This window comes from Oreochromis niloticus, linkage group LG20 (assembly GCF_001858045.2).
Source record: "Oreochromis niloticus isolate F11D_XX linkage group LG20, O_niloticus_UMD_NMBU, whole genome shotgun sequence".
NCBI lineage: Eukaryota > Metazoa > Chordata > Actinopteri > Cichliformes > Cichlidae > Oreochromis > Oreochromis niloticus.
This window is the reverse complement of record NC_031984.2, coordinates 19514862-19539934: the sequence shown is the minus strand read 5'-3', so window position 1 is coordinate 19539934 and position 25073 is coordinate 19514862. Positions and strand designations below refer to the sequence as shown.

At 42.8% G+C, this 25073-nt stretch overlaps 2 protein-coding genes across 7 annotated transcripts in view; one reads left to right on the top strand and one right to left on the bottom strand.

Moving 5' to 3' along the window:
- Positions 1-10201, top strand: part of fmnl3 (formin-like 3) — a 33404-nt gene extending 23203 nt beyond the window's left edge. For 2 of the 6 annotated variants that reach the window (XM_005478055.4, XM_005478052.4), the window contains 13 exons: positions 82-424; positions 799-894; positions 1239-1363; positions 1678-1880; positions 1967-2270; positions 2357-2437; positions 2541-2670; positions 2806-2966; positions 3116-3217; positions 4373-4465; positions 4578-4701; positions 5859-5971; positions 7804-10201. In XM_005478055.4, coding sequence (XP_005478112.1) covers positions 82-424; positions 799-894; positions 1239-1363; positions 1678-1880; positions 1967-2270; positions 2357-2437; positions 2541-2670; positions 2806-2966; positions 3116-3217; positions 4373-4465; positions 4578-4701; positions 5859-5950 — 1854 coding nt within the window. In that variant the 3' untranslated portion in view covers positions 5951-5971; positions 7804-10201. Of the gene's footprint in view, positions 1-81; positions 425-798; positions 895-1238; positions 1364-1677; positions 1881-1966; positions 2271-2356; positions 2438-2540; positions 2671-2805; positions 2967-3115; positions 3218-4372; positions 4466-4577; positions 4702-5858; positions 5981-6512; positions 6566-7803 lie in introns of all 6 variants that reach the window. The other 4 variants (XM_005478053.4, XM_025901687.1, XM_013273147.3 and 1 more) reach the window with 4 other exon arrangements.
- A 3-nt stretch (positions 10202-10204) lies between these two features.
- lrp1ab (low density lipoprotein receptor-related protein 1Ab) overlaps positions 10205-25073 on the bottom strand; it is a 79730-nt gene continuing 64861 nt past the window's right edge. Inside the window, exons 59-89 of the mRNA XM_005478051.4 lie at positions 24785-24972; positions 24433-24638; positions 22430-22618; positions 22031-22179; positions 21698-21791; positions 21415-21531; positions 20578-20697; positions 20350-20472; positions 20132-20257; positions 19918-20034; positions 19216-19322; positions 18992-19124; positions 18731-18853; positions 18489-18611; positions 18259-18396; positions 18009-18146; positions 17298-17417; positions 16946-17193; positions 16681-16859; positions 16489-16595; positions 16263-16382; positions 15986-16162; positions 15702-15842; positions 15442-15615; positions 14431-14592; positions 14153-14324; positions 13808-13909; positions 13626-13696; positions 13442-13535; positions 12459-12603; positions 10205-11412 (exon numbers count right to left, since the gene is read on the bottom strand). Coding sequence (XP_005478108.1) covers positions 11275-11412; positions 12459-12603; positions 13442-13535; positions 13626-13696; positions 13808-13909; positions 14153-14324; positions 14431-14592; positions 15442-15615; positions 15702-15842; positions 15986-16162; positions 16263-16382; positions 16489-16595; positions 16681-16859; positions 16946-17193; positions 17298-17417; positions 18009-18146; positions 18259-18396; positions 18489-18611; positions 18731-18853; positions 18992-19124; positions 19216-19322; positions 19918-20034; positions 20132-20257; positions 20350-20472; positions 20578-20697; positions 21415-21531; positions 21698-21791; positions 22031-22179; positions 22430-22618; positions 24433-24638; positions 24785-24972 — 4341 coding nt within the window. The 3' untranslated portion in view covers positions 10205-11274. The remainder of the gene's footprint in view (positions 11413-12458; positions 12604-13441; positions 13536-13625; positions 13697-13807; positions 13910-14152; positions 14325-14430; positions 14593-15441; positions 15616-15701; positions 15843-15985; positions 16163-16262; positions 16383-16488; positions 16596-16680; positions 16860-16945; positions 17194-17297; positions 17418-18008; positions 18147-18258; positions 18397-18488; positions 18612-18730; positions 18854-18991; positions 19125-19215; positions 19323-19917; positions 20035-20131; positions 20258-20349; positions 20473-20577; positions 20698-21414; positions 21532-21697; positions 21792-22030; positions 22180-22429; positions 22619-24432; positions 24639-24784; positions 24973-25073) is intronic.

The following is a 25073-nucleotide window of genomic DNA, read 5'->3' as shown; positions in this document are numbered from 1 at the left end:
GTCACAAAGAGACAGGATGTTTGTTTAGCTTGTGGAGTCATTGTGCATTGTGCTCTTTATCACCCCCTGGTGACTGCTCAGGAGACATACGAGTCAACCAGTACTCAGGTTAACACCCTGAGAAGGATGATCAAGGAGAAGGATGCTGCGTTTCAGAGGCACTTCAACATCGAGAAGCGTCTGCTGGAGCTCGAACAGCAGGGCACCATCCGCTTGCACAAGAAACCCGATGGAGACATCGCCATCGAGCCGCTGGGCGTCGGCAGCGCCGGGATACCCTTGGGAAACATCGGAAAGCTGTCTTTGGGTTCAACAGCAGGGTTGACAGAACTAGGAGGACCCGACACAAGTTTACCACCAGCCAGCGAAGCACCTCCGCCTCCACCACCTCCTCCCCCTCCCCCTCCCCTGCCATCTGCTTCAGGTGATGACAATACTGTGAATCACAGTCTGGTGATTCATATATACGTATGTGAAAGTTGACTTTCTCATCTGTGGACCCTCAGAGCAGATCTATTTTCAGTTCCCTATATTTGTTAATTCGTGCCAAACCAAGTGATGGGTCACAGCAGTGTTCTTCTAAGCCAGACAGGAAAGGGAAACATAAGGCTGGTTTCCTTTGTCTCCGGAAAGGCCGCACTGAGTGTTGGAGCACTTTCCAGCCTTTTATCATAACTAGACCTTTATCAGGTTTCACTAACTTTAAAAATCTGTTTTCAGCGATTGTAGAATCGTGATTGTAGAACACGAAGCTGTTACTAAACATGCAATAAAAATACTCTTCTGCATTAATTACAGGACACACTGTGCCAGTCCCACCACCACCACCTCCTCCCCTTGCTCCTCCTCTGCCAGAAGCTTCCCCCTCTGTCATCTTGAGCGTAGGTCTGTCAGGTGAGCGTGCACGCAAAATTAAACTTGGTTGTCCTTGCCTTCAATTTTGATGTTCACAGTTGACTAGATCATAGGATTGTGGGTGGCAGGAGGTAGAGTGAATTGTCTACTAATCGAAAGGTCGGTAGGTTGATCCCTGGCTCCTCTAGTCTGCGTGCTGAAGTGTCCAGAACTCTAAGATGCATCCATTAGAGTATAAGCGTGTGAATGACAGGCGAAAAGCACTTAGCCATAGAAAAAGATGTCTGTATGAACGTGTGTGAGTGGCTGAATAAACCTTGAGTAGAAAAGCGCTATATAAGTACCATTCTATCTGTATTCAACCAACACTTGCTTCACCACAGCTATCAGGATCAAGAAGCCTATAAAGACCAAGTTCCGCTTGCCTGTGTTTAACTGGACGGCCTTGAAGCCCAATCAGATCAATGGCACAGTCTTCAACGAGATCGATGATGAACGTGTGCTAGAGGTAAATCAAGAAGATAAAACCTCTTTCATGTTCAGATATAGATCCTGGTTAATATATGTCAAATTTAAATTTATGGTAAATTAGTATTAATCTCAGTAAAACTTTTCCATAGTCAAAAGCTCAGGTTTCTCTAGTCTCTTCCAGTTGAGTTCAAAGGGGAAAAAGTAAAGCAAAACAAAACTAAAATGATGAGAGAATTGTGTCACGAAATAAAAAGCTTCATACCGACACCATAAAACTTACCACACATATGTGTTCAGGACTTTTAACATAAATTTAGAACAAGTAAAAGTTGAGTTGTTATTCACATGCAGGAGCTGGATCTGGAGAGGTTTGAGGAGCTATTTAAGACGAGAGCCCAGGGTCCAGTTGTGGATGTTTCTTGCACAAAGAGCAAAGTAGCCCATAAGGCGGCGAACAAAGTCACACTTCTGGACGCCAATCGCTCCAAGAACTTAGCCATCACACTGCGAAAGGCTAACAAGACGACAGAAGAGATCTGCAAAGCGATAGAGAAGTATGCGCCTGTCTTTTACGTAAACTTTACATACTTTAAGAATTTTCTGCGGAACAAGTTACAGGTAATGTGTTATCTTCACTCAGGTTTGACCTCAAGGCCTTACCTGTCGACTTCGTGGAGTGCCTGATGCGTTTCCTGCCCACCGAGGCAGAAGTGAAGGTGCTGCGTCAGTACGAGCGCGAGCGGCGTCCGCTGGATCAGTTAGCAGAGGAGGATCGCTTCATGTTGTTATTCAGCAAGATCGAGAGGCTGACGCAGAGAATGAACATTATCACCTTTGTTGGAAACTTTGCCGACAACGTGAACATGCTCACGCCACAGCTCAACGCCATCATTGCTGCTTCTGGCTCAATCAAGTCCGCACCAAAGCTCAAGAGAATGCTTGAAGTGAGATGTGTTTGTTGACTTTCACAGCAGCAGCATTCGTATTTTTTAATGCATATATTCACTCGGTGCTTTTGGTTTACTCGCAGATCATCTTAGCCCTAGGAAACTACATGAACAGCAGCAAACGAGGCTGCGTTTATGGTTTCAAATTACAAAGCCTTGATCTGGTGAGTAATCAGTAGTGAAGTTTACTGAAATACCAGTCAGCACAAAAGTGTGGTGTAGCGTTTAATATTAAATTGCTTTTCCTAACAATGTTTTTTTACACAGCTTCTGGACACTAAGTCTACAGACAGAAAGATGACATTGCTCCACTACATAGCTCTTATTGTGAAGGAGAAGTACCCTGAACTGGCAAACTTCTACAATGAATTGCACTTTGTGGACAAAGCTGCAGCAGGTGAGCGTGCACCAAATATTAAACTCTGTCAGCAACCGTGTGGAGACGCAGTATTTTCACAGAAATGTCAGATGTTAACATCTGGATAAAACACTACTTAATATCCTTAAAAATATGCTCTGTCTGCGTGCAAAGTGTCTCTGGAAAACGTCCTGCTGGATGTTCGAGAGCTGGGGAAAGGCATGGACCTCATCCGGAGAGAGTGCAGTCTCCACGACCACTCAGTCCTGAAAGGTTTTGTCCAGACTAGTGACTCACAGCTGGACAAGCTACAGAAGGACGCCAAGATGGCAGAGGTATCCGACAACGTCTTCACCTCCAAAACCTCAAATTATCCACTGGAACAAATGAAAATTAAACCTTTCTCGTTCATTCATCTCACTGACATCTGATGCGCAGCCACTAACTCGACAGTGTTTACAAACATTCTCTTTCCCAATTCTAGGAAGCCTTTAACAGTGTGGTGAGCTACTTTGGAGAAAGTGCCAAGACGGCTCCACCCTCCGTGTTCTTCCCTGTGTTCGTGCGCTTCATCAAGGCTTACAAGGTGAGGACACAAAGCAGAAGCTACATCTCTGTAGCTTTCCTCGCTTCCTCAGCTGGTCATTTGGGAAGTTCCCCGGTTTGCTGTCAGCCTTGCTGAGAGCAGAGTGGGGCAGAGCTTTGGCTGCTTTTGTGGCACAGGACGTGGCGTATACTCCCAGGCCAAATAACAGGAAAGGCCAGCTGGGTCTGACTTTAGAAGCTGCAGCTGTGGTGTTTAGACTGGTTCTCCCCTCCATCCCTCCCCCCCCCTTTACCTCCGGACAGCCTCGCCCTGCCCCAACACACAGCACGCTTCCTGAGATTGTTCTCCATCTAGATTTATGGGATCTGCTCAAGGAAATGTGCAACACAAGGATTTCTGGACTCGTGTGTCTGTTTGAGTGTGTGCATGTGCTCTAAAGGAACTGTTTAACAAACACTTGTTGCCTCGAGTAATAGAATATAGTTTTCTACAGTTTTTAAGGCCTCTTATTGCCAGACATAGAAGCTTTAATTTAACTTAAGTGAGAGCACAAGCCAAAATAAACAGAACAGCCAGGAGTTGCCGTAAAGCCACAATACTAAACAAACTAACGAGAAAGAGAAGGTTACAATTTCAAGCCCAAACTTCAAATTAACACGAGAAAAACTGGAGGAAAATAGGCTGAAAATGTTCTGTGTCCCGTAGAGCTTACTGTCAGTCAGTTAAAGACGTTAAAGAAGAAAGAGTATCTTTAAATAATTTGTTGCTAACTGTGAAATCACCAGCTTTTTCTTAGTGGCCTAGGAACAACTTATCGCTGAGGTTATTTGTGTTCTTGGAGAGAGTTTGAAGCCACTATTGGTTCTGTCATCCACAGCATACCAGCTCAGATTATCTGGTTTAAAAAAAAAAAACCAAAATAAAAAGCACATTGTCATATTTTGTTCATTTTGATTCAAGTCCAGGTAGCTGTTGCCTTGTTTTTAATATTTCTGTCCAGCTTGGCTAATTTATAATTATCTAAAGTGTGTGCGTGGTCCTGGTCATGTTTAGTAAAGCGTGGCTTTCCTGTTTATGCCCAGCTTTTCAACTGTTTTTTCTTTGCTTCACATGGCCACACAAAAGCACGTTGTTGGGTTTATTTCCACTGAAGTTTCTTGTCACAGATGTGTCATCTATTTCTCTTCTCAACAGGATGCAGTGGAAGAAAATGAACAGAGGAAAAAGCAAGAGGAAGCAATGCGAGAAAAGTTACTGGCTCAGGAGGCGAAGCAGCATGACCCTAAGGTACAGCCCTGCTGGATGAACTCTATCATGTATTTACTCAGTGCTAAATAAAGCTTTTTCATAGGCCAAGAATCACAGTGAAAACGAACAAATTTCCTTTCTGCTGGTTCAGGTTCAAGCCCAGAAGAAGAGGCACCAGCAGCAGGAGCTGATCGCAGAGCTGCGCAGGCGGCAAGCCAAAGACCACCGGCCTGTGTACGAGGGCAAGGATGGCACTATTGAAGACATTATCACAGGTGGGCCAGACAGGATTGTTAAAAGAACCCATGTGCGTGCCAGCAGCCCCAGTGTTCCCAGGCTGAGGATGACTGTGGTCATCGACTGCTCAGCTCCTTTGAAGTGCACCTTGTGCTACGTACTTCAGACACCAGCACATCTGGAGCACAGCAAATAGCAAGCGTTGTTCCATGCCATGCTGTCTAGTCTGTTAGGGGATATGCTGTTGGGTATCAAAGTGTGTTTTCAGAAAGGCCAGGTCTCAAGGAGTGAAGTAAATTGAGATACTAATAATTAGGATCCATGACAGCCTCAAGGAGCTGTTCCTGGAGGGATCATGTTTTTGGCTTTCTATACCTCCATACCTCTCTCTGTAATTTCTTCTAATCTGGCACAAAAAAGTCACTTGTACTAGAATTTCAAACATCACCATGACCTCATATGAAACCAATTTTTGCTCAAAACTAAAGTGTAACTATGACAAAATTGGGGGAAAAATGATAAAATAATGAGATGTTGTATCCAATAGGTCAAAAGGTTAACTTAGCTGTGATTGAGCAACATTATAATGTTGGGCAAACATACTTTTCTGCCCACTGTTTGAATGTCGTAAGACAGAAGTGGAGATAGGCAGGCACCTACCTACCTCCCAACCTATTAAATTCCTTCAAAGTCTTCACTGCTCATACTATAGTCTGGATAGACATGGATATAAACTGCACACAAGCAGAATAGCAGAATATTCTGTTTGCAAAGAGCGGAAAGTGATTGGGCAGTGTGGAATTTCGTTTCCTACATTGAATTTCTGGAGATGCCAAAGTTAAATCATCTTACAACACACCTACGTATTTTTAAGCCTTTATTGGGAGAAAAACCCTGCATCTACAGCCTCAGCGTAGCACATAGACTAACTGATGTTTTTGTGATGATCATTAATAACTGTCTAAAGTGTAAATAATATGAATGTTGCTTCATAATAATTACTTTAGTGTTAATAATAGGAATAATTGTGTGTCACTACTATTAGAGCTCTAACTGTGTTTTATCCAGTGGACGGCTTTCAGGACATGTCCTTAACCTTATTAAGAACGTTAGGCTTTCACAAGGTTTGCCCCTCCCCCTTAGGGCAGTGTTTCAGGTGTGACATGTTTTCTCTTCCTCCCCCTCCTCCCCCCAGTACTGAAGAGCGTGCCCTTCACGGCCCGCACTGCTAAACGCGGCTCACGTTTCTTCTGTGAAGCAAACCTCTGTGACGACGCCAACTGCTAGCCCTTCCCCTTTAATGCCAAGGTTGACCAGGTTTCTCTCATATGCATTTTGAACCTCCCCCCACCCTCCCTCGCAACCCACTACCACTACCTCCGTGTGCATGCAGCATGATTCCTGTCATCCCACCCCACCCACCCTCAACTATGACTACTGATGACTAACTCGGGCCGTCACTGGTTGTTTGTGTTGTACTTGGGAAGACTCCTATCAGGTGTCTGGTGATAGGAGTCAGCCAAACCTCTTTGCCTGGAGCTGAGAAAGTTGCATTGAGTGTCAACATGTTTTTGTGTGTAAAATATGTTGACACGCTCGCAGTACAGTCCTGACTGTGATCACGTGTAGGACACCATGCATGACACAGTAGGCTTTTGCGTTATTATGCCATATTTCTTTCAAATTATCCGATAACAGCGGACTGAATCTAAAGAGGTTTGGCTAGCGGACTGTTTTATTTTATCAGCACTGCCTTGTTCCATGAGACTAACTTGTTTGGTGTTGGTTTTCCGGCTAACATGTGACTCTTCTTTCCTCAACCACCACTGTTTATTCTACCCCCTTCCAGCTGAAAAGAAGATTAATGACAGTATTTCCCACTCCTAAGAGAGGGTAAGAAAGGTAGCCTGGCTGAAACCCGGCCTGCTTGGCCCTCCAGCTCCTGTGTGCTGCTACAGTGATGTCAGCTGCTTCAGCTAGTGCTTCAGATGCAAGCAAAGAAACACACACACACACACACACACACAAGTTTTACAGCACTATAAACTTTGCTAGCAAACAACACAAAGGATTATTGAACTTGTAAGAAGAAGTCAGCATAGTATTGAAGAGAAACAACTTGCCTGCTTTTAAAACAGCCATTAAAATATGAACTCAGGTGTTTAAGTGTCTACAAAGCCCACCTCAGAAGCAACACCAGTGGCATTTTTGTTTAGTATTAATGTCTAATTTTACCCTTAGAGATGAGTATCATCCTCACCCCTTCCTATTACGTGTTGCATGTTGTCCATTGTTTATTTACCTCTCACCTGTCGGCAGCGTCCGCCATGTTTGTCTGTGCTAAATGTCATCCGCAGTGTGCTCAACAGCTATTTGGTCAACAGGCTCTAGAAGAAAACAGAATCAAACTTATATGAACACAGTCTGTATCCACACTTTTTTTCTATGTCACAGCCATCCTGTTTGGTAATCTGCAAACTCAAGAGCTTGTTGACCATTGTATCGTAACCCCAGTGGTTACTTTTTAACGTCCTCATTGTTTAGTGTTACAGATTTGCCAAAATCACGTTCTCAAAGCCTTGAATTTCTCCGTTTTGAAGCACAACTACTTGCAGCTGAAATACAAGGCTATGGGAATGCGGCATTCCTGTTTGCGAATTTTGTAGCTCTAATGGACATTTTCAGCTTTAACCCAATGTTTTAACTGCACAAGTGTTTCCAGATTTTCTGGATTACTTTGAAAAGTTATAACAATAAACACTCAGTTGTCAGTTTATTAGGGAGCTCAAACTAATGCAGACTAACAACAGTCCTGCAATAAAGGCTACTTTTCAAAGTTTCATCTTCATTGTAAAAAAGAGGAAATGTGGTTTGTGGTGCTGTTTTCATGAGGTGTTCCTATTTTCTTTTTTTTTTTTTTTTAGCTTAACCTCATTTACAGAAATGAGGTGCAACAACTGATATAAATTAGGTGTACCTAATAAAGTGAGAACTGAGTGTATATCCTCTGCTCTTCTTGCTTAAAAACACTTTTTTAAGAAATTGAGATGTAAACGGAAGCAAATGTCCAGATTGACCTCTTGGTCCTCTAACATGTGTGTCCCCCTGTCTCTCACCCCCATCTCCATGCCTACTCACAGATCTCCGAAACCAGCCTTTCCTGCGAGCGGACGCGTTGATCCGGAGCGGTTGGAAGAGACCCTAAACCACTTATTCGTCACTTATAGTCCCCTCCCTATTGTAACCTTCCCCTTTGTCCCAGTGGCGCATCTCAACCCTGAGGCTGCAGATCACAAAGACTGAAAAGGGAGGACAGGACAAAGCCCTTGTTTTAGCCGGGTAATTTATTTATTTATGGATGCCCTTTTACAACCACTTTAAGTGAGCAGGCATGATTACAGAAGCACAACGCGCTACCACTCCTTTGTCACCGCGAGCAGAAGGCTTTTCCTGCTCTGTCGGCACTGACCTTTGGGAGGATGACCAGAGTACAGGTGAAGCCATCGGAGGACTGGAGGAGGAACTGTGCTTTCACTAACAAGTGCCTGCTAGCATGTGGATCTTAATGTGGACATTCCTAAAACCCATTAATATCCTCAGATTACGCAGTCATAGCAGGATTTAAACTGGGAGGCAGCCAAGATAAATTGCCAACTCTTCTGCTGCTGCTGGGACGTCTGCCTTCAAGACACCTGCAAAAGCCTCCTCCAAACAGAGGAGGTGCGATGTCATAACGGACATTCGTGGACTGTTTCACAGTGTTACGCCAAGTCTTCGAAACGCTTTCAATCAGACTCAATATTGTTTATTTTGATTGTATCTGGGAGCAAAGACCATCACTGTACTGGTTCTTCTTGTCAAGCTAGACAAACCAAATTACTCCAAAGTTTGATGTTATGCTTAAGAAGTGCCTTTTTGCGTAAACAGTGTTATTTCTCGTCAGTCAGCCATAATTTGTTTATTTTACGTCTTTCATCTGGTAAAGATTGTATTTTTTACCGCCTTGTAATATAACATTAGCCTTATAATACTGACAACAATATGCAAGTTGAAGGCACAAAAAAAGCTTAAAGGTAGGTTAGTTCCTTTTTACCTCTAGTACATCAGTGGCTTTAGAGTTCAGAACAGCTGACACGAGAGTCCCCAGAGTTTTGTGCCTTGACCAAGTGGTGGTTAAAAACAGAATATTACGTGCCTTGACAACACTTCCTGTCACACCCTGTGTGACAGTTAGGAGGTGACAGACGTATGAAGGAGACTCCAGGTGGACTATTGTTTAAAAGGCACACTTGATGTTTGGTTAGCCTGCTCTAAATGTATTAACAGATGAAGGATGAAGTGCATTTAAAGCTTCTGTTTCTTATCAGTTTTAATACAAATTATTCCTCCTAACAGCTTTAGAGACTTGCATGACATTGGCACAAAGGGAGCAATACATCTTAACACTACTTAAATTCGGCTCGAGATTGTATAAAACACTATTCTTGTGTGTATTGAAATCAAAAGAAACATACTTTTTTTTTTTTTTTTTTAGAAAAGCTATTCTTGGGATTGTCTGTTGACTGAAAGACAACACTTCCTGTTTAATAAATATGATGATTTATGTAACAAGACCAAAGACTTTCATTACAATTCAGAAGCCTTTCCAGATTAAGCAACATCCAAACAAGTGCTTTCTACATGTTTGTGTTTTATTTCTTAATTCTTTAATGATAAGTGAGGGTATTTTCTAATGTACTGAAGCATGAAGTAGACTGCTTTTCCTCTCCATCTTTCCAAATGACAGACAAGGCCATCGTACATTTCTAATATAAAAATCCATTTAATTCCTTATATCAAAAAGAAATCGAATTATAACAAAACAATCAGAACCACAAACGTGGGTTTTTGCCAGTTAAAGAAAATCTCCAAATGAAATATGATTGTTCTAATTTACATGGCGATTTAACAGAGCAGGATGTTAAAAACAAATAAACAAGAAAAAAAAAAACCAACCCAGAATTTAAAGAAAAAATGTGATGAATACTGTTAACATTTGAGGACTAAAGCCAGAGTTTCCTCTTGGTTAAGTGTGTCTGTGTGTGTGTGTGTGAGCACCATGCGGTGATATGGTAGGTATGGCTGACAAGCTGAGGTGATTAAAAGCAATACGGTGAGCAGTGAGACAGAGCCACACTTCCGAGACTAAACATCCAGGCTGACGAGACGAATGGTTAGCAGCAAAGCAAAGGAATGGAGAAAGGAATGCTTATCAGGAAGCTGATCAGTCTCCTTCCTGAGAATGCACTTAACAATGAGCATTAACCTAAATTACATGTCCATGTAATTACATACAGTGAAGGAAAGAAAAAAAAAATCCAACCTCCCACAGAAGTACGTACCATCAGACGGTCTCCCTGGCCTTTCCTGAAAGTATGTTTACAATCAAAAGACGAGGAACAAAAGTTGAACGCAACCGTTCCCGGCTAATTACTGGTCGCAGGTTGGTTTTTTTAGATGATGACCGGAAATTCACAGGAGCTTGTCTTTACTCCAGAAGAGTTTCAGAACAAAGCCCCAGCTCCTGTCCAGGGTGTCCTGCAGTAGGCTAAGCCAAGGCCACGGATATCATCCCAGACTTTTTCATCCTGGAATGTGGACTTAATTACAATCATCTTCATCCAGCGCACACTAACACACTGCCATGATTCATTCATCGGTGACACAAAGTATGTCAATTATACAATGACTTAAAAAAACAAAGGAAAAAGATTAAAAAGTACAGACTGCTATTTGTTACTGATATTTGTATTCCTGGGTATATTTTCAAGACACTTTGTTAATAGGTTCAGATATATGGAAATATATATATTTATAATATATATATATATATATATATATATATATATATATATATAACTTTAGTCTGTGCAAGGAGGTAAAAGACAATCACTTGAATGTAGTTCTTTGCAACAACAGAACAGATGCCGAGTCTCTCGTGCATACACGTGCAGTTAAACATCACCTCGCCTTTCCCTCCAAGACCTCTGCTAGCAAACATACATATACACAAAATGTGAACCAGCATCCAGGAAGCATTCGTGGTGAGCACTGACGCATCTCCTCTCTTTCATGAGCAACGAAGACTTGGCAACATTTTCTAGGATGGAACAAAAATGGGTTTTTTTTCTCTTTTCCCCTATACAATTTATACAAAAATAAAAAAATTAAAATTGTTCCACTGCCATTTGTATCTTTTACATTTGCACAGAGGTAGTGGCTATATGCGTGAGAGAGGTGTGTGTGTGTGTGTGTGTGTGTGTGTGAGAGAGAGAGTTGTGAGGAAGTGAGCAAAATGAAAAAGAACTGAATAAAATGTCTATAAAATGGTTTCTTTTCCATCACCAGAGGATTTGTTTTCCTTTTTGTCAAAGAACAAAATATAATACTGCAATCACTTAAAAAAAGTAGTTCTTCATTTTATACATTTTATACAGTGTTCTCGTTTTTATGTTTGTTTGTTTTTTTGTTGCTTTTCTTTTCAGTTGGTAAAGGCATAAAATGAGAGAGCTCGCTGGCTCTAGGTTGGGCGAGGCAGGGCAATGTTGGCAGAGTTCAGTCCATGCCGAGGTCTATGCCAGGGGGTCGCTCATGTCCTCGTCGACCTGGGAGAGGAGCTCCTTCTTTTCATCAGTGCTCGCCAGAGAGTTGCGGCTGTTGTGGGCACCCATGTACAGGGTGGCGTACACTGGGTTCGTGAAGTTGGTGGGCTGCGGAGTGAAGAAAATTACTCGGTGACTCAGGCAAAAGAAACGAAAAGATTTGGTATATTGTGAAAGAAGCAGTATTTTGTTTATTCAAATAGGCTCAGCTCGCATAAATAACAAAATGTTTCCCAGCTCAGTGCTGAAACCCTGGCAGATAGTTGTGGTTTGTTATGTTTTCTGTGTTTGGTTATCTGTTTCTGAAAGTCTGGGCACTAATCATCTGCCCCCAACAAACCAGTAGGTGTATTTCCAATGAAGAACTTGCAACTTCTTTTCAAGCACTCAGGACTTTATGGACAATTCCTCATTTGATGCTTTATGATTGTGGTGAAAAGTGTTTGAATATAGTGACCATGAGGGCTCCAGCATAAAAGCGTCATTCAGCTGCTCCCCTTATTCACAGTGGATTTCCCTTCCTGACACCCCCCAAGCGATTTTTGTCTCCAGCTGGGATTAAACTGGAGATTTTATCACTTCTTAGGTGAATGTAAAAGAAATGGTATTTATATAGTGCCTTCATACTGTGCTTTTATCTGCTGAATACATTCATACACACAGTCGCATACACACACAGAGGTAACTCAGGGTTCAGTATCTTGCCCAAGCATTGATCTGTATACAAACCACTCTACCACCCGAGCCACAGCCGCCCATAATGTGTAAACCATGAGACTATGGAGCCACTCATCAGAACTAAAGTATATGATTCACATAATTCTAACAATATTCATTCCAAAATTCATTACAGATGCCAGAAGTAAATACCATGACGACACCCACTGGTTTCCTAAGTCTTGCTTTAAAGCTTTTGCATTTGGACTTTGGCTATCTTGGTGGTGAGTAGCAGCTACTTTCATCCAGTCTTCTTTAGATCACATAGAAGTGTCCATTTACTGTCTATGATGACTCCACAACCAAAACCAATTCATAAAAAAAAAAAAAAAAAAAAAACTCACAAAAGGACTCATAAATGTGGAACTATCTGCCAATACCAGGCATTTGTGGATACTTTTTAATGAAACAGGAGGGTTTTTTTTAAGCTTTGTTACCTTGTCTGGGTCTAAAGCAAAGTCGGAGTCCAGAAGTTCCCCAGCATCATCATCAGGATCTCCTTCATAGATCTTATAGGCAGGGTTTCCAATCTCAACATTCATGGCCCCGTTAGTCATTCGGTGGTGCTGGAAGCCCTTGGCACTGCAGAGAAACAGATCAACAATTATCTTAGAAGCAGATTCAGACCCTTGTTTAAAAGAAATGCTGTGCTAACCTCAGAAGAAAGCCACAGTGACTAAAAGGTGTCTTATCATAAACCCATATCATAAACTCACTCAACACTGGCTATGTACAATTGACAAGAACAAGACAACAAATATCAAAGGTTTTCAAATGAGCTTTTGTGTCAAAAGGCCATTTGATCAAACCTATCGAATATACTGCAGCATGTCCATCGCGCAGAATGCTGGATTAGATTGCAAATATTCGGCTGTTTGCAAGCATATAAACATTTTTCATAGATGCACAGTTATACATTTTACTCTGCAAGCACATTGCCTGAGCCTAACATTTACAAATGTAAACAGGGAAAGGCATGGAGGACATTGGGAGGACGTCAAAAGTTCAACTATTCGTGCATCACCAGAGCTATTCCGGAGCGAGTAGGCCCCCTGTGTTGTTGGGTGGGAAATCCCATGGAAGCCAAACAGAAGATGGCAAGCAAGGACAATGGAAAGATTTCGGCACTGAACGACAGAATGGACAAAAGGACAGACAAAAAGCATAGCAAAGGCAGTCTGACTATATTTTAGGGAAAGGAGAGGAGCGGAATTGGGGGTCAACAGGTGAATTATGTAACCCTATCAAGTTACCGCGAGCACTGAGAACGAGATTTGCCCGGGCATAGAGACCTGGGAGACAGGGAAATAGATGGTTATCAAAAGGTAAGAGAGAAAGAAAGACCAGAACGGTGAGGACCAGATGACAAATGGAGTTTGAATTTTTTAAAGATGGAAAAGCGCCCCGAACTAGTACTCACCCACGCATTCTCCGCTTGTACCACAAGATGGCACCAACTACCAGTAGTGCCAGCAACAGCAGCAGCAGCACTGGGACGATGATTGACGCAGTACCTATGAGTGAGCAAACAATGATAAGCAAATAGGACCAAAGTGCATGTTCTATGAACAAACTTTGATTTTGTCAGAGAGTGGCTGACTTACTACCACTAGAAGTATGAGACTCTATAGGAGCTGTAATATCACATCTGTATCCCCTCCATCCAACAGCACACCTGGGTATAGAGGTACACAGTGGATATGTGTGCAAGTGTGCTTAGCGGACATTAAAAAAATAAAATATTATTAAGTATATATATGCCTGTTAATGTCTATTGGGATCTTACGTGCACTGTGGCAGCAGTGTGCGACTGTCTACTGAACACTGTCCGTGTGCGCAGTAGTTTGAACAGGTATAGCAGCTGGGTTGGATCTGACCATTTGGACAGCTTCAAACATACAGAAAAAATATTAAAGCAGATACTAATGCAGCAGAATAATAATAATAACAATAATAATAATGATTCCCGCGATTTCAGAGTGATATGTTCCATGCTGTGCACAAAATCCACAGATTGCTGGGTGACCTTGGATGAAGAATATTCTGGCAGTTCAAAATAAAAGCCAGCAAATATTTACAAATCCAAGTCTAATCGATGTAGCGCAGAAACCACGTCCCACACGATGCTCACCTGCAGGAAACCTCCCCTGAGGCTGACGTCATACATTTGCCCGTTCCGCAGAATTGACATTTGTCCAGCTCACACTGGCGCCCGATGTACTTGGTGGGGCACAGACAAAGTTTGGTGCCGTTGGAGGTCTGTAAGCAGGTTCCGCCATTCTCGCAGAAGCCTTCACATTTACCTTAAGACAGCAAAGAAAGAGAAGAGGGTCACATATTGTTGGTGCAAAATACCCTGCTTAGCAATCTATTGAAAAAACAGAAACATGCTCAGGTGCTTTTACTTACTGTACTGACACTGGTCTCCCAGGTACTCTGGCAGGCAGCTGCAGGTTGGCTGGTTGCCCCTGCTGACCAAGCACGTGCCTCCATTCAGGCAGTTGTCCTGACAAGTGTGGCGGTTGCAGTTGGGCCCTGTGAAGCCTTTAGGACATCTGCAAGTTGGCAACCCTAGGATACGCAATTAAAATATATAAAGATATAAATGTTGAATAAAACTGAAATTTTAAGTACTACATTTCATTTAACATTTGACAAACAAACAACCAAAACTGCTGACTCAGTTCCTTCTCATGTTTCTTAAACTAGAAATTCTACTGGTTTGCACACATGATAGAACAAATGAAGTGCCAGTGAGACGATAGTTTAGAAATATGTGGAATTCCCCTCCTTCATGCATTCTCCTGCTGCAGCCTGTAATTGCTATCACTAATGAGTACTCAAGAATACTCTCACAGACATCAAAAGAGTGGATTTTTTTAAATGATTTAAACAATTCTTGGAATAGGGGGGGAAAAAAAGCTTATTTCCTGTGATCAAAAGCCTTGGCACGTCAAACTCAACCTGATTAGCACAGTAACATTTGCTAATCAGCAGTAAACTCAGGGTACAGCTCAGGCTGATGATCGTCAGCCAAAGCACTGGATCAACTGAAATTTTTTTTTGGCTTAGGAAGGATAATGTCAAAGGATCGTGTTATTAAGTTAGTAACTTTATGCCAAGCACTTCAATAGTTTGGCCAAATTCACTGTGGCACAAGAAGAAGAAAAAAGGGCTTTGGATTTCCAAAGCAGAGTTTCTCCTCTGGGTATGAGAAATGTTAATGTTGATGTTATTTCATGCAAAACCTGTTGAGATACTTTGTCCTGAATAACACAAATCAGACAGACCAACATTACCATCTCCGGAGCCATCACTGCCTTATACTGTGGCGTCTTTACCATACAGTATAAAAATGCCTTGAGGCGACCATTGTTGTGATTTGGTGCCGTATGATAAACCTTGAATTGAATCTCTTACCGGCATGAGAAGCAGTGCAGGTGCCTCCGTTCTTACAGTAGTCCCTGCATTGGTTGATTTCACATCTCTCGCCTATGTAGCTGGGCTGGCAGCGACACTTTGCCACCTGACGGTCGTTGAAGAAGCAGCTCCCACCGTTCTGACACTGGATATTGCACGGAACTGAGGGCGGGGCTGTCAAAGGACACGGCATTTTGAATTTAGACTGTACATGTTAACTTTGCTAGAGTGGAAGCCACTTGTTTATGTAGTGTACATACAGAACGGTGACTGGGTGGGGTTTGGTCTCTCCGCACATGTGCCGTTGTCTGCAACGTAGTTGTTAGGGCAGGTGCACACCGGCCCGCTGGGGCTGAGGAGACACAGCCACTCACACTTCTTTCTGTCACACGGGTTAGTCACTGGTGCAGAGAGAAACAAGACAACCAGTGAGAAAATCCAAAAACACAAGGTGTGTGGTGTCCATTTTAAATTAAGACTGAAGCAGACTATGTGTGAAGAAAAATCCTCGGCCAAATCAACCAGCAATATGTTTGATACTCACTCTCTGGCTGCTTGTAACGGTGATACAGGACTATGTCTGTAGCATGGTTGATGCCTGTAGTGAGATTCTCCATAGGGCCTTTACCAAACTTGTTGACCCGGAAGACAAAGTTGTTAATATATGTGACCCCATAAATGTAGTCCTCAAAGATATCTATGCTGAATGGATGGAGCAAATCTAGAGGGGAAAAAAAGGCAAAATACATATGGGCGGGCAAGTGTTAATGTCACATTGGCAAACTTGCATGTAGTCTGGAAAGTTGCAGAATAAACTCAACTGTTTTTGATCCCGGAGACAGCAACGACGGGGTCAGAGCCATCCAGACGAACACTGCCGATGACTGATAGTTTAGCATCTGCCCAGTAAAGACGCTCATTGAAGTAGTCCACAGCTAAGCCTGCAGAGCCACAATTAGAGAGCCTTAATGAGAATGTTACACTATGTGGATGAAATAATTATGCGTATCTGGATTCAAATAAAATCATTCACAAAGCAGTACTTACCTGTCGGCCACTGGATGTTCTCCTGGACGAGTGTTTGTCTTAGAGTGCCGTCCATGGCGGCCGTCTCAATTTTAGGGTGGTTGCCCCAGTCTGCCCAGTACATGGTACTAATAAAAAATCCAGAGTCAGAACACATATGTGCAAAATATAAGACAACAGAAAAAAAAATCCTTAAAAGAATGATCCATTTACCCTCTCTGTGGATTCACTACAATGGCATAAGGCTCGTCTATCATGCCGTAGATGAGGGTCTTGGAATGCTGGCCTGACAACTGAGCCACTTCAATTACATCTCGGCCTGAGTCAGTCCAGTACAGGTTACCAGCCACCCAGTCCACAGCAATACCACGGGGCATCTTCAGGTCTTTGATCTGGATAAAAGCACAAAGTTGAGGTGTTTGAGTGATGGCATGTATATTGGTGCTATAGAGATTTTGCATTATTTGACCAGCATTACCTGCAGGTTGTTGATCCTAGAAGCTGACGATGAGGATGATCCTGGAAGCTCGTAGGAGGAGATGCGCCCCGTGTGCCAGTTGGTCCAGAAGATGCGGTTGGTCTTGACGTGCAGGTCCATCGCATCAATGCGCACACTGGCATCACCCTGGAAGGTCTGCTCATAGCGCCAGTTGGGCATGCCGGGGTCAAGGCTTCGGATTTCATTGTCGTCAGCGATGTACAGAATCTGCCGACTGCTGTTCATGTCTGGAAGGAAAGAGAGAGAAAACGTTGCAGTGACGCTCACCTTGAAGTGAATAATTATTACAAGACTTGAGGGAAAAAGTTTATAAAATAAGCAGAGCATTTACTGTCAGCCTTGCAGGTGTCATTTATCCTGGTGAAGTACTTGTGGCAGCTGCATTTGTAGGAGCCTTTGGTGTTATTGCAGATGTGGGAACAGACTCCAAACTGCAGACACTCGTTCTTATCTTAAAAATATGAGACCCAAAAGAAAAAGAAAGTCACATGAAATTTAAAAATATTACCCTCTACAGCTCTACCACCTGAGCTACAGCCATCGGGGTGGCTGTAGCTCAGGTCCGCCACCAATCAGAAGGTCGGTGGTTCGATCCCAGGCTGCCTCCTGGCTGCATGCCAAATATCCTTGGGCAAGATACCAACCCCATGTTTGCCTGCTGGTGGTGGTCAGAGGGCCCGGTGGCGCCAGTGTCCGGCAGCCTCGCCTCTGTCTGTGCGCCCCAGGGCAGCTGTGGCTACAATGTAGCTTGCCATCGCCAGTGTGTGAATGTGTGTGTGAATGGGTGAATGACTGAATGTAGTGTAAAGCGCTTTGGGGTCCTTAGGGACTGAGTAAAGCGCTATACAAATGCAGACCATTTACCATTCACCATTTACCATTGAGGGTTAATAGAATAGAATAGAATAATCCTTTAATTGTCCCACAAGGGGAAATTTGGTTGTAACAGCAGCCAAAAAGACACATATACAAACAAACAGGACACAGGACACAGAACAGAGAGCTGTTAAGAGCTGTCATGATGCACTTTCTGCATGTGTACCTCCACAGGTGTGGTGTCCTATCTTCTGGAAGCCTGGTTTGCAGGAGCAGAAGGAGTCTGTGCCATTGGTGACACAGTGGGCTTCATCTCCATCACCACACTGAGTTGTGTTACTCCGACAGTCATTTAGCTTTGTGTCTATGGGACAAAAAACACGTCAACAAGTCAAAGATAAGCCAGTGGATTTAAAGGGTAAAAATTTCAGACCTTAGGTCCATGGTCAGTTATGCAGAAGTGAGTGAAGATCTACCCGTTTTGCAGTTGATCTCATCAGAGCCATAGTCTTCGCAATCATTAAAGAAGTTACAGCGCAGATTGGAGCTGATGCATCTGCCATTGGCGCACAGGAACTCGTCTTTCTCACACGTGGGAACAGATGGAGGAGTCTCTGTTGACAAAAATGCAGACATAAGTCAGCATCTCCTCAGTCAAAGATGAGTAAGTAGGAGATTTTATAACCAAAACAACTTCCTAACTTACGGCAGTTCAGTTCATCGCTGTTGTCTCCACAATTATTGACGCCGTCACACCTCCTTGACACTTGCAGACACACACGGTCATTTTGGCAGCGGAACGCTCTTGTCGGCGGACACTGGAACTTCCCTAAGAGTTGAACGGAAAGAGAAGGGAAGAAGGAAGAGGAAAGAAAAACAGGTGAGAAGGGAAAAAAAAATGCAATAGGAACTCAACATGATTGTGATCGGCAAGACGGCAGGACTCACTGCATTCTTCGGGGTTCTCATCAGAGTTGTCCCCACAGTCATCCTCTCCATCACACTTCCAGGCGAGGGGCTTGCACAGAGTGTTGTTACACTGGTACTCATCCAGAGGGCAGTGACGGCCAGCTGCAGGAAGAAACTGATTTTTACTACCGCTGTGTGCTCGTGTAAAACCCGATACAAGTTCATTTGTTGGGAGTCAGCTTTAAGGCATCGTGGATCTACTTTTTCTTAAAAATGACACACCCACAGAAATATGCTTACCAGCACTGCCACAGTTTTCCTCATCGCTGCCGTCCATGCAGTCAGGATCAGCATCACACCGCCAGCGGATCGGAATACAGTGTCCGTTCTTACATGAGAACTGGTCGTGGTCACACTTCAGATCACAGCCATGCTAAAGAAACATCATAGTCCATCATAAACACAGACATAACAGGAATGTACAAAAAGGAAAAAAATTTTCAAACTATTTCAACAGATCCAACCTCATCAGATCCATCCGCACAGTCATGGTCTCCATCGCACTTCCACCTCCCAGCAATGCAACGGCCGTTGGTGCAAGCAAACTCGCTTTCTGAACACTGTCGAGGCACTACAAAAGAACACAAGGCTTGTGTCACTGACAACATCGGCACAGTTGCGGTGAGCTATGGCCGTTTTAACCCTTCAGCACAAGACAAAGAGTGTAACACTTACATGGGGATGACTATAGACACTGCAGGTAATGTGAGAGAGTGAAAGGAGCTGTTTTATTACAATTTATTTTCAATATAACTGGTTTTATAACTGTTGTTTTTCTGTGGTTATATTTGCTGCGATAGGCAATTAGCACTGACGATGAAGTCTGGACAGAGCTCAGCTTGCAGACTCTCACAGGTCAGAGGGACAGTGAATGAAGACCCTATTTAATAACAGACAGAGAGGTGCTCAGTATGGGAGTGGTTCTCTTATGGAGATGAAGTAACTTACCTCTGGCTCATGCCAACAGGACAGTATGAAATGAAACAAATAATCAGATGAGAAATGGGCAATGAATTAGCACCAAACAAACGCTGTAGCAGTTAAGAGTTAAAAAGGTGCAAAGTGACTGTTACCAGTGAAAAAGACATGGAAATGAGTGTAAATGACAGTGGACAAGGTAAAATGACATATGGAGGGATTGTTTCCAAGCTCAAAGTGATACTTACTGCAGTTGTCTTCATCAGAGTTGTCCCCGCAGTCATTGTCATAGTCACACTGCCAGCGGCCCGGCACACAGCGGTTGTTCTTACATCTGAACTGGTATGGCTCACACGTCCTCTCAGCTGTCCAAGTCACAAAATTATTATTGCCAATAAAATCAAAAACAGAGAAAATATATATAGAGAGATTTTTTACTTAAAAAAAGAAAACAATATTTACCACACTCCTCTTTCGGTTCATCTGATGCATCGCCGCAGTCATCCTCGCCGTCACACTTCCAGCGAGCGGGAATGCAGCGGCCAGAGTCTTTGCATCGGAACTCGTCCACACCACAGGTCATTTGGGCTGCAAAGGGAAACGTATGGGAGGCAGTTACACTTAAAGCTAATTATGATGACTCAGAATAAACAACATGCAGAGTAAACTGGGAGTCCTACTGCAGTTGGCGGGCTCATCTGATCCATCCACACAATCATTGTCACGGTCGCACACCCAGACACGAGGTATGCAGCGTTTGGTGATGGCACACTGGAACTGGGTGGGCGCACATGTGACTTCAGCTATGGGGTGGAGATGGGGGGGGAAATAACAGGTTTGCAGTAAGTGTGGATTGAAAGAGAGAGAAAAAGGGGGCGAAAAAGCCCTGAAAAAGAAGGGATACTCACGGCAGTCCTTCTCATCCTCGCCTTCTCCACAGTTGACCTGGCCGTTACAGCGGAAGATGCCTGGAATGCAGCGGCTGGGGTGGGAACATTTGAACTGGCTGGGCAGGCAAACATGAATGTCTGCGGTGAGATAAGAAAGAGATTAATATTATTTGCTCATTCATTTTTAAAGTAATATGATGACATAAGAAAAATAGAAAATCTGTTTTTCCAAGCTCTTTACCATCTTTTCTGTGGTAACCTTAGTTTTGGGTACTGCCTTTATGTTTCTGTGTCTTTTCCTTTTTGGTGCACTTTCTGTTACTCAGGCCCTTTTTCCCCCAGTTTATTTGCTGTTAAATTCTGAAGGTTAGTTCCTCATGTAGCTTTCTTTACTTTTGACTGAGTTCACATGTGCCTCGTGTGTATAAACTGTGAGTCTTTGTCAAATCATCATATCATCTCAACTCCCTCATGTTCCAGACTTTCTCTTGTTCTCTCCTTTTGTCAATGTTGATTTTGTCAGAGTTTTAGACTCCTGCTTCTCCACGTTATCTTTTTATCAAAATTTCTTGTTTTTCCTGTCAGTCGAAGGAGTTTGCAAAGAAAAGCGTCTGGACTTCTTTAAGTTGCTTGAAGACGTTTCACCTCTCATCCGAGAAGCTTCTTCAGTTCTAAGGTCAAATGGCCGAGAGTCCCAGATTTAAACCCAGTGGGAGTATCCCCCCAATGAGGGACAAAGGACCCTCATTGGGGGGATGTTCTGTCTTATACTGGGTCCTCTTGTGAAAATTTCAAATAAAACAGTGAAAATTTTTGTACATAAATGAACATATATTACAAAAAACAGACACATACCACAGTTGGCCTCGTCTGAATTGTCCTGGCAGTCGTTGTCTCCATCACAGATGTATGCAGGGTTGGTGCAGATGCCTGTACCACACTGAAACTGCCCTGGCCTGCAATTGAATTCGGCTGTTGTGGAAGAAGAAGAAGTGACACGGTGTTTCAAGATCGCACCAACAAACATTTCACTGTTGAATTATAGGCTGAGGTAAGATCTAAAGGTACAGCATGCATAAAGCATCCTAGATGACTGTCATACTCCATCACATCCTAATTATGTTCTTCAAACACTTACGGCAGTTCTCTGGCTCATCTGAACGGTCTCCACAGTCATCTTCTGTGTCGCATTTCCACCAGAAAGGAATGCATTTGTCATTCTTGCACACAAACTGCAACAGGAAGAGAAGTGAATCAAAGTGATGATAGGGCATTATATCAGGGCTTCACTGGCTCATTTGTCGTTGACAAAAGCGTAAGCTAGGTATTGTAACACCGGGCAGCCAGCCAACTGTCAATAAGCAATGACCAGGCATGAGTAGTTTATCAAATAGGCCACAGACGGGAAATGAGATATGAAAAGCCACTTATCAATGGGCTATTTTTCCATTAATGATGTTTACATCATTACCTGGCTGGCTGTGCAGTTGGACATGCAAGTGCGCTGATCGTTTGCCAGATAGAAGTTGGTGGGACAGGCACACTTGTAACCTCCACCAGGAGAAAGGAGGCAGAGATTGCTGCAGCCACCGTTGTTTATCTGGCACGGGTGGTTGAGCACTGGAAAAGATGAAAAGAGGGAAAATGTTTTCACCACATGGTTCACTGATTTTATTTTTTTTCACCCCCAACCCTTAGGTTTTAGAGCTGGATTAATGTAGGGAATATATTTGAATATACTGAAAATAAGTTATTACACCACAGACAGAAACTAAATCAATACTAAAATGTTATTTAACAGCAGCAAATACCAACAGTTTGTGCACTAAGACTTTAAACTTGTTCAAAAGGCCACATTTACTCCTCCTACCCGGAGGTTGGCGGTAAGGATGGTAAATGTGGATGTCCATGGGTCGGTGCAGGGTGCTGATCAGGGTCGTCTTGTTGGTACCCAGAGACTTATGAGCTCTGTTGATGGACTTTGTTTCCCAGTCGGTCCAGTAGATATATTCCTCAAACAGGGTCATGGCAAATATGTGAGGGATGTCTTGGCTGAGAACTATGAGGATACACAAGAATAAACAAATCGCACTTTATATTTGAAGGTAAATCATTCTGGATGTTTCTCTGTTGCAAAGTGAAACCTTTGATAAAATCCTGCACTGTTAATGGCAAACTGAGGCAGGGTGGGGCGCAGACATGCACCATATCTCTGTGTTATGTAATAGGTTCTACACCTCATTAGGTTTTACACTTTTAACCACTTTTCCTGCTCTTGTATATGTTTTATGCTCATTCTCAGTGTTTGTGTGTTATGGAAACACACTGTAGCAATGCATCACATACTGACAAATTTGCAAATGCTGTGTGTGGGGCACAAGTTCAAAATACCTCGACAGCAAGAGACCGTAGCTTCAGCGCTGACTTTAAAGAATAATGCACTTTAAACGACTGACATTGTGATGTAATAGCGGTTTTTAGAGCTGAGGTATTGGTGAGATTAACATTAATTGCCCTTTGGTCCATCCTTATCTAAATTCAAACAGGCCAAGTCTTGTTGCACAAAGACACACAAAGGCACACTGGTGTTTTATGGCATATGTGTATCCAGGGATGGGTGAATAATAATTTATAGGGACACATTAAATATAGAGCACTAAGCTGAAAGAAGACATTTGGTGATTTTTCAAACACTTCTCAATGCCAAAAAGTTTCAATTCATCTTGCTAGATCAAAAATGCTCATGAAGCACAACACTCTGCTGGAAGTCTATTCTGTGAATTGTATACTATCCCATAATTTTACATTATGTATATGCCTAAAGAAAGAAAAAAGGATGCCATCCCTATGCCATCTATAGGTTTTGAGCACAACTTATAAAATGTGGGAAGTGTCAATGCAGATGACCAATGCACTCCAGAATTCCTGCATGCTAAGCCGTTTAACAATTCCAACTATTGTAGTACATGTACTAAACAACCGAGCACTATGCAGATATCACACATGCTCAGAGGCCTCTCCTACCAGAACAATCTGTCCTATTCACAGTTTGTGTCTTCTGGATTTGAGCTGCAGGACTCCACAATAGCAGACAGCCATGTAACCTGCCTGCTCATGACTGGTGTCTCTCAAGTGTGTGTGTGTGTTGTGTGTGTGTGTGTGTGTGTGTGTGTGTGTGTGTGTGTGTGTGTGTGTGTGTGTGTGTGTGTGTGTGTGTGTATAGAATAAAGTCACTCAGATTTCAACACAATGTGAACCTGCAAAATTTACTCACAGGAAAACCTAACCCCTCTTTAATCACCGCTATGGTCCTGTCATAAACGGTTTATCCTGTTAAATGAGTAAGCTATAAACCACTTAAAGCTCCTCAGCTCCCTGACACATTTATTTAAAAGATTAAATCAATTCATGGACAGAAACTGTGACACTTAATAGCACGCTGCTGCCTTTTACTGAGAGGTTTTACATAATTAGTCTTTGACAAAAAAAAGTCACTAAAGATGAAAATATTTTGAATCTCACATCTTTGCAATCTTCACACTACTTTGCAAAAGTCTTGAACCACCCTGTATTTCTTTATTTTTTTGACAGAAAACAGAAAAAGTGCTGTTATTTATTGAAACATGCAAACACACCTGGAAACATGGTGCATAAGGCAAAAATTGAGTTTTTATATTTACTTTCAAGACAACTTTGAAAAATTACAAGAAGCAAAACACAAAGAAATGACGAGTGGGTTCAGACTGTGTGATAATGCACAGCCGGTGTTTCTTCAGACTAATACAACATTCAAAAACAAACAATTGAAATCTCATAACTTTAGAAGATATGGCATCACCAGTCAAACAGTGAATGTGTTTACTGTTCTGTTACCTGTGTGTCTGTTCTTGCCATCCAGGCTGGCAAACTCAATGTAGTCCTCCCTGGCATCAGCCCAGTATATACGGTCATTGATGAAGTCTAGGGTTAATCCATTGGGCCAGGTGATCTTATCCTCTATGATGACACTTCTATTAGTGCCATCCATCCCAATTCTCCCAATGTGAGGGTTGTCACCCCAGTCAGACCAGTAAAGATAACTAAGATTGGAGAAAGACAATCTTAAAACTACAGTTGTACATTCAAATCTAAATCAAATTAAGATGAAAAATAATTAAGAAATTATACATTTAAGTTATATAAACAGTGAGTGTAGCTGGTGATGATCTGCAGTGTAACTTCTCACCCATAGCGTACATCCAAAGCCACTGCACGAGGTTCCCTCAGGCCACTGTTGACCAGCACCGTCCGGTAAGCCCCATTAAGTTTTGACACCTCAATGGTGTCTCGGCCTTTGTCGCACCAGTACAAGTTTCCACCGACCCAGTCTACCGCCAGGCCATCAGGATTACTCAGAGAGGTTCGGTGCAAAACCTGCCAGGTTTATCAATCAATAAGTCAGATGATGATGATGTAGTTCCCCATCAGAGACTCACAAAGAAGTGAACGCGATTCATCACGGGTTCGCTGCATCA